A 9,171-nucleotide genomic window follows, 5' to 3' on the forward strand; every position below is an offset into this window, starting at 1 on the left:
GAAGGCGGAGTCTCAGAGCCACACCTACTTATTATGTAATCGCCACTGACCAATGGTAGGTCAAAGTTGTTTACCAGCCAGAGCAAACTTTTCTAGAAAGTTCACTTTGGCACGCCGTTTCAAACTCCATAAACAAACTGCAAACAAACTTGGTTTTGGCCTGATTTTGTTTGAAATGTCGTCAATCCGCATAAAGGTATATCGGGGCCTTAACAGTGCAGATCCAGGTTTGCTTTTAAGACAGATGCATATCACACCTTCCCTGAAAATAGTGAAAATTTATGTTAACATTTGTAAACATACCCAAAGCGACTTACATTTGCTTGGCAGTTGGTGTTTACAGAGACGAGAACCACTTTTTTGGTTAAAAAAAGCTCTGATATAATAAAATATATCAGTCTTACATTGTATATATCCTATATTGAAGGACAAACTCGAGTCATTATAAGGGACCAGATTATTATAGAGACTTGTGGATGATGGACTCTTTGTACCTAGCAACCACTTCGAACACCTTAGCAACTGCATTACAACGAGCCACAGCTTGGTGCAAGTCTTGTAGGGGCAAAACCTACACTTTTGAGGCTGTGCTTATTGACTCTGGGTTGCTGTGTCATCAGTGTTAAGCTTGTGTTGGACTGAGTTCTGAACCGCTGCTAAATGTGTTTGTGTGTGTGATGAGCGTGTAAGTGTTTGTTTGTTGAGGTCTACAGGATGTAACAGGTGTGTTGTTTTTGGCAGTGGAAGGAGAATCCGAGTTTACCGGAGGCCCAGGTCCAGTCCATGGCTCTTGGGAGGCAGGCCGGCTACGAGCTGGAACTCAAACACAGGGAGGCTATTTACCGTGATGTCCTCGGCAAGCAACAAACTGTACGTTTGCTCTCTTCTCACTGTTTCCGTGACATCATCTGCTCCTCTTGTGTTTAAGTGACATGAACGTTTGAACCTAAATAGAATGAAATGGGACTTTTACTACTGGGACCCTGTTGCACCACTTTCCCAGCATATTTCACATTGCACAGAAGCAACTTGTTTACTCCATTCGTCAAAAATCGTTAAATATGAGGTGTGAAGTAATTTAGGGTCCCTACGAATCCTTAAAGTCTTAAATTCAGAGAATTTTGATCTAATTTAAGGATATAAAAAGTCTTAGGATGTGCAAAGGCCCATGGGCCTAAATTATCGTGTTGTAATAATATATCCTAAATGGTTGTATTTGATCTCCCTCATCATTTTTAATGGGCATCTGGCAGTAGTAAAGCTTATGCCTTTCAAAATAAGAGTCCCATTATATTTCAAGCAAGTCCTGAATTATATTTATTATTTACCCTGAGGGTACCCATTTTTTTACCTTTTATAAAGGCCTTTTTTTCTAACCTTATTAAAATTAATGCTTCATTTTAAATTCTTAAAATTGATCAATAAATGTAATTAGAATAATAAGACACTATAGGGCTGTAAACGATTAATCGCGATTAATCAAATCCGAAATAAAAGTTTTTACATAATATATGTGTCTATTGTGTATAATTATTTTGTATATATAAATACACACACATGCATTTATATATTTGTGAAATATTTGCATTTATATACTGCATATATATTTTTATATGATTTATATTATATATAAATAGAACTATTTTATATATAAATAACACATTTTTCTTAAATTTATACATGCATGTGTGTGTGTGTATTTATATATACAAAATAATTATACACAACAATACACACACATATATTATGTAAACACAAACTTTTATTTTGGATTCGATTAATCCCGATTAATCGTTTACAGCCCTTAACCAATCAAATTAAATCACTTACACTGGAAAAATTACAACTGCATTAAATAATGTTATGAGATTGTTTTAAATATTTTTTTAAAATATACAAATAAGAAATTATACTTTTAAATATGAAACACGCAAGTAGGTGACCGTCTAAATGAGGCATTGAGTCATTAATTCAAACGATTCGTTCAAGAATGAGGCAGTTGTGACTTAATATTAACTACTTGTTTATTGAACCGTTGTATGAAATCAGTGTGACATTTTCAATCGTGATGGTATTCTGGAAAACGGCACTCTTGGACGTTTGATATTTCTTACCTGTGTCATGTATTATAAATATAAAAACTCCCCATTTAGATTTTTTTCCGCAGTATGTTAACAGTTTCTGTGAGCGCTGCTGCTCTCATTTGTTTCCATTTCTCCTCGAGAGGCTGCGTGAGCAACAGCGCATCAGTACTTTATACATTATTATCCACCACCAATCGCCTCTTACACTAAATGTAATAAAAACCGGTGATTCCCTATTTACTTATTTATTTGACGTTTTAATCAGGCTACTTTACCGGTCAGGCAAGTAAAATTCTTTCACTTGCCCCCCTTCAAAAAATCTACTTGTCCCGGACAATTGTTAATGTCGAGCTCTGAAAATGTATCCCAAATGTAATCAAAGAACACATTTGTTTGTGGACTGGTAATGTAGTGAGCATAGTCATCGTTCGTTCAGCTCAGAAGAAAAGCACCAGTTGGGTTGTTGGGTTCAAATATGATCTGGGTTCCCACTGGCCCTTGAAATTCTGTGAATCTGAAGAAAAAAAAGAAAAAAATCAAAGCCTTGGAAAGTTTTGGAAAATAAACGTACATGGATACAGATTCTTAAAAAGTGCAAGAAGTTTTCTGGAAAAAAAATCCATATTATTTCCTCAGATCCGCTTATTTTATTTCGCCAACACTTCGTGGCCTATGCTCACTAGCTTGCTTGATTTACGTTAGTTACACGCATTTACGCGTTACGTTAAGTGTTTCCCGCGTGAGGTACTCTGTGTTGTACGTTGCCATGACGTTCACGCGCGCAAAACTGTAACAATTTATCTTGCAAGGTAACATGATGTAACCTTACTCTCACTTGAAACGTGTCCCCACAAACCCCTTATATTACATCGGCAGCCACAGCCATTACATATTTAAAACAGTAATATCCTATACTAAACCTAAACTAATCTTGACAAACTATATATCATTTGAAACCTTACAATCGCTAGTTTACATATTTGGTGACTGATTTTTTTACCTTTATTTTGAAATAGTGATGAACATAAAAAATCATGAAAGAATGGTAGAAACCTCAGTTTGTTTTCATGCCAAGAGTTCAAAAGATAGCATCCATTTAATTATTTTAGAAAAAAAGGTCTGAAAATTTTTTAAATATAAAGAAAAAATAATAGATTCAGCATTTGTGATGTGTCAGCGAGCTATAATGCACATACGTGATCTTTTTGTGTTTCTTAGAGGTTGAATTCGTTTCAAAATCTGCCAAACTTCCAACACTACTTCTGAATAGGATGTTTACATCATTAAAATGTATGAAAATTTTAAAAATAATGGTTCAGATCACTCAAACAACATATGGAAATTGAGGCGCCCTTATATGGGCAGTAATGTCAACTAGTGGAACAGTGTGGTACTGCGCCCAGACTAAATCTCACTGAAAGCTCATTTTTTGAGATATCAACCTAAAATTTGAAACAACTTGTTCAGATTGTTGGCCTTTTTTTTCTTTTTTTTGCATTTTTAGTCCACCAGGTTTTGAAAATATATATTTTATATAAAATATGAATAATAAAATGTTTAACATTTGTACATTCTCATAAACTCAAACTTCTTTTCTGTTTAACTTTCTTAATTTAATTAATGTCTTCTTTAAAACACAACCAATCTTAAATCTATATTTGAAAGCATTTTTGAATTACAACCATTTAAGTTCGGCATGTGTCTTTTCACGTCTATTAAAAAAAGGGGTGCGCCGCTTAAGGCGTTAAGTCCTTCAATTTGAGGGTATTGGATCTGGAAAGTCTTTGAAAGCTCCTTGAATTTGAAGTTAACCAAGGTGTGGGAACCCTGCATGATGTTATGATGATCCATATGCCTTTGTCCACTGACTTTCTATGATGTTTAAAGTGTTTCTAATAATGCTGATCTTTATAAGGCAGCTGCCTGACTCTGGGATGGCGAACAGGAACATGATTCGTCTGACAACATTAGCAGCACAATATTAGCTGTTTGATAAAGTAGTCAAGCCAAACCCCTAATCACATCAATTACACTTATGTGTCCGCCATTGTATAGAGCGAGACATAAAACAGAGCCCTTGATATATAGCATGTGACATAACAAGAGAGTAACATGCCGTCCCGCTCTCCCTCCAGCTGATGATGTACGTGCAGAAGGTGGTGGCCAACCGTAAGGTGCAGGAGCAGCAGATGGCCCTGGCGAGACAGGGGATGCTCCTCAACCAGCTGGCCATGCAGAACGGCCTCTCGGCCCCCATGAACCAGATGGACCTGCTGGGCTTGTACCAGCAGCTCGGGGCGCTCCAGGGCCTGCCCTCCTCTCAGCTGGGCAAGAACCCGGGCCCGTCCAAGGGCCTGTAGACGCCTCGCTGGACACACAGCTGGACTGACACAGCCAGGACTCCTCGGCCACGAGGAAACGGCATCCTGGGACTTTGCTTAAGGGGTTTTTGGCAGTGCAGTTTGTCATTTTGTGTATATAGCCTTAATGTTATTCAAGATCTTTTTTTTTCTCTCACGTATTTAAAGATTAAAGAAGATATTCTCCCCCAAATGCTTTTATGCATTGCAAGGTTTTTTTTCCCCTTGAAATAAGGGCTGTGCATATATGAATTATTATATTGCAAGGAAAACAGCGTGACTGAAGAGGGACCATAGCGTTTCTGTTCTATAACCATAGAGAAGATTTCACCCCGTAAATACTATCTGCGTTAATATCTTCCCAGTAGTGGATTGTCATCGGTACTGTGATAGCCAGTGCGCCAGAGACACTGCAGCGGACACCTTAAATGTAACGTCAAATCAAATGGCCTTATATCAAGCAGCTAGATCTCTTCTAACGTTTTAAAACCCCTTTTTCTAATCTGCTTTTAGGTATTTAAAATCGTTGTTGCTAATCATGCTATGGAATGTCTGTGTTGTTAAAACTGCTTGCTGAATTCCTCCGGACTTTTGTAACATCAAACTTCTCGTTGTAGTGTTGCCTAGCATATTGTTGTGAGAACTGTTCATAATTTCTCTTTCTGTTGTATTTTTTTTCTTTTTCTTTTTTCCGTTTCCGTTTCTCTCCCCGCTTGATTTGGGTTAGTGCCTGAGTTGGCGTCTGGAAGGTGTTGGGTACATGTTTGTGTGGTTTAACCTGTTCTGATGATGAAATGATAATGCCGTACACTTTCCTTGTCAGGTTAGTGCTAGGGCAGTATTGATCTGTTCTTGGGCACATCTCCACTTCGGATACTAAATTAGATGTTTTTCATTGGCAAACATAAGCCCTTTGAGATCCACAGGGTGTCGTTCAGAAATGTAGAGGAACTTTTTCCCCTCCTGAAAATGTTCAAATGTTAGCATATACACCAACAATTTCTGCCATTAATATGATCTGCTACTTAGTATTTAATATCACATTTAAATAAAGTGACCAAAAGGATGTTACATTCAGGTCTTGCTTGTGGGTTGTCATTTATTTGCTGCGGTGTGCAGTTTCTGCGCTACCTTGGGCACAAAGAATTTGCAAAAATTATGGTCTGTGAAACCTAGTATTTCCTAAGGTGGAATATAAATCATTCTAGTTATGCACAGTTTTAAGATATTTTTTTTGTTAGGAATTTTTTTCAATCTGCAATTGCAATAGTTGTTATTAAAATGTATCTAATGATCATGACAACAACGAAAGTCATACAAATTTGTGGATGTGGGAAATCCTGAAATATTTGAAAGTTCCCCTGTGGTGAAAATCCAGCTTTTAATGTTGTTTATATGTCTATGTGGTGTTTTTAATGTGCTTTAAGACAAACCATGTGTAAATTCATAAGTCTATTCATGAGTATTTTCTCCTTAAAACTTCAGTGAACCAGAGACGGTCTCAAAAACACGGTTTGAAATCGCTGGTGTTTCTGACGTCACAAACTACCTTGTAACCAATCAGATCAACGTGCCGGCGGGCTTTAGCATATCTGAACTAGCAGGGGAGTCTCGAGAGAAGCCACATTATCATGATATATTTTTCTGTTGATACTGTATCTAAAATCGGGTACATTTAGCAATAAAACGGGTGAATTATGTGTATAGTATAGTGTATATTATGTTATAATGCACTATATGCCTTTGTCCACTGACTTTCTAAGTTGTTTAGTGTTCATCCCAAGGCGTCATATACTGACGCTTTTGACATATCGTCTACATCCAACGCACATGGCACCCTTTAGCGTCAATATGAGACGCAGATAGATATGGGCCAGAAGGCGCCTCCTAGCGGTCTAACCCTAACCCTACCCCAGACCTAAACCCAACCATAACCGAACAAAGCTCTGTGCGTGTCACATTGACACTAAAGGGTGCCATGTGCGTTGGATGTAGACGATATGTCAAAAGCGTCAGTATATGACGCCCTAGGATGAGAATGCGTTGGATGTTTAGATGGCAGCTCTTGACTCTGAGATGGTGAATGGGAACATAATTAGTGTGACATTAACAACATTATTAGCTATTCGACAAAGACAAGCCAAAGGCTAATCATACTAATTACAGTTAAGTGTCCAACACTGTAGAGAGTGATACATAAAACGCTTTTCCATTCTGTTACATCCAATCCACTGTAGACGAGCCTATATGAGTGAGTGGAGGCGGGGCTCATTTGCATATTTATGCAAGGGTGTTGAGTTACATTCAAGCTATTTTAAGGAAAAAAAACTGTTATTTTGGTGATCAAAGATGAGATTTAACGGATACAATTATTGACTACAGGGGGAAATTATAATTTTAAACTTTTATATGAGAATTTTATATTTTTACATTTATATTATATTTTAACATTAAATTTAAGCAATTTTCTGAAAAATTCTGTTTTGTTCTGTCTGCAATCTGCCACATTCGACCACTCCAGACACGTCTAACGTATCCGCCATCTTGGAACAGTGAACATGACACTGTTCTTCACTCACATCAATACATTTTCATTGTAAATGTCTCTGCGTTGTGCCGCCTATGGCTGTAAAAACCACCGAGCTGATGAACTAGGATAACCTCTCAGAGGTGAAACCCTGCTGGTTGGGTTTTTTATGTATAACTCAATATACAATATCCATATTCAGAATCATCACATTAATGATAAGCTAAATGATGTGGAAACCATCTCAATGTCTGCCTATATTGATGTTGATACATGTAAATGTATGTGGGTTGCGACTCTCAGATACCAGAGGCTAGTAGATCAACAACATCACAGCAGACGGGACATACTTTACAACGTCTTCTTCATTCGGGTTCGAACAGCGTGAGGGAGCAATAATTACATAATTTTAGCAGATTTCTTTTTGCCGTAAAGCAATTCGTTACATCGCAAGACTTGATATCACGCGATACTTCCTGACGGCGTGTCTATAACCATAAAGTAATATAACCATTGACTCCGAAGCTGTTCGGTTAAGGTAACAAAGCTGCATAGTTCACCTTTAAGGAAAGGTACTTATTTTTGGGACAGATGTATACTGGCTAGCCCAGGGCTCTTTAATTACGGTCCAACCCAAATTAAACACACCTTAACAAGCTAATCGAGGTCTTTGGGATTATAGAAAGTCACAGGCAGGTGAGTTTGAGAGAAGGAGCGCTGCACTAGATGTTCATGTGTGTTCAAATGTGCCACACCCGTCCCATGATTGCAGCAATGCAGTTGACAGTCAAACATTTTCTGTAAATGAGTAAACGGATGAGACCGTACTTGATGTCCATGAGCACAATAGCAGATTTCAGATGTGCTTTTTCTCGAGACAGCTGTTTTCACACCCTGCCTCTCGTACACCCCAGTCTACCCCTTCAGTCTTTCATCTGCTGTGTCTTTTCTACCGCTTGCTATTATTTTCATTTCTTTAGCAGCCAGGGTTTTTCTCCCCCCTCTTTTCCATTCGCCCCCTCAAGCCCACGTCTCCCTCCCGAGGGGAGCTTGCATTCACAGCTTGCAGAAAGCTGCCAAAAGAGAAACATTACAACTATTGCAGATGTTGAAATGTTGATCCCATCCTTGGTATGCCCAGATTAGCACTCGGCTAACTTTGCAGCACCACGCGGGCAGCTGTTCCCTCATCTGTCCCCCGATGTTAAAACCTCCTTCCGTTCACATGAATATGCAGCATACACTTCGTATCTGAAAGTATTAGAGCGTGTTGGCAGCAAGGCTAACAATTGATCATCTGAACGGAGCTGAGCCAAGGATGTTGTCAGGCGTCGGTGATGGGTGGGGTTGTGAATGTTTGTAAATCTGGATTGTTCCGTCCAAATTGTTCATTTCTGATTATAAGGGTTGACTGAAACCCTATAGAGTCCATCCAGGGCAACATCAGTGCTGGTCCAAATCTTCATGGGAGTCTTGCTGTGATTTACAAAGCATTGGATTAATAATAAACAAAACAAAAAACAATAGTTCTAGGTGTTATTGTTAATTTTGTGGTGCCAACTTTTCAACAGGTTTGACGCCCACCAATGCAACACGTTCTTTTGTATTGTTTCGCTTTCTGTAGGGCGTTGATTTATGCCTCTACAGAATGCTTAGGGAGAACTTTCCCACAGGTTTCCTGAGCCAAGAGCTGTCTTTTTACATCATCAGCTAACATCCACGTCTCTGGAGAGCCGGGTTATTCTGTGAATGCTGCTGTGATGTTCTGGAATTTACGCTGCGCTAGATAAACAACATTTCACAGATTGATCGACTCCCGCTAGTGTGCTGAACACCCCTGACATGAGGATTTTTCTGAAAGAAAGTATCAAATGTGTTGTACTTTGAAGACAACGTGAAATCAGAATTCACTCTGACAACATGTTTGTCTTTTGTAATCTTTCATCAAAACATAACTTGCTCCTCCTCTGATGAAATGCCACACACAGTTTTACTTGCAAAATAGATGACATAATAGATAGAAGTACAATGGTTTGTGAATGTCGTATCATGTTGACTTAAATCTCACTGCCTTCAGTGCCTTAAAACTTTGAGAAAAGTTGTGTTTAATAGCAAAATTTACCATTCAAGCTTGCCCTGGTTTAATGCTTAACTGAAGCTAAACTATCATAGAAGTCAAACTCAATCAGCTCAGTGTTTC

The 9,171-nt window shown here is 38.4% G+C and overlaps 1 protein-coding gene across 2 annotated transcripts in view; it reads left to right on the top strand.

Annotated features, from left to right (window-relative positions):
- The window catches only part of atrx (ATRX chromatin remodeler), a 54,732-nt gene extending 48,987 nt beyond the window's left edge, over positions 1-5,745 (top strand). For both annotated transcript variants that reach the window (XM_079630229.1, XM_079630230.1), the window contains exons 34-35: positions 742-870; positions 4,220-5,745. In XM_079630229.1, the coding sequence (XP_079486355.1) occupies positions 742-870; positions 4,220-4,444 (354 nt within the window). In that variant the 3' untranslated portion in view covers positions 4,445-5,745. The remainder of the gene's footprint in view (positions 1-741; positions 871-4,219) is intronic.
- The last annotated feature ends 3,426 nt before the right edge of the window (positions 5,746-9,171 follow it).

Source organism: Phoxinus phoxinus, assembly GCF_949152265.1.
Source record: "Phoxinus phoxinus genome assembly, chromosome: 12".
In the NCBI taxonomy this organism is placed as follows: Eukaryota; Metazoa; Chordata; class Actinopteri; order Cypriniformes; family Leuciscidae; genus Phoxinus; species Phoxinus phoxinus.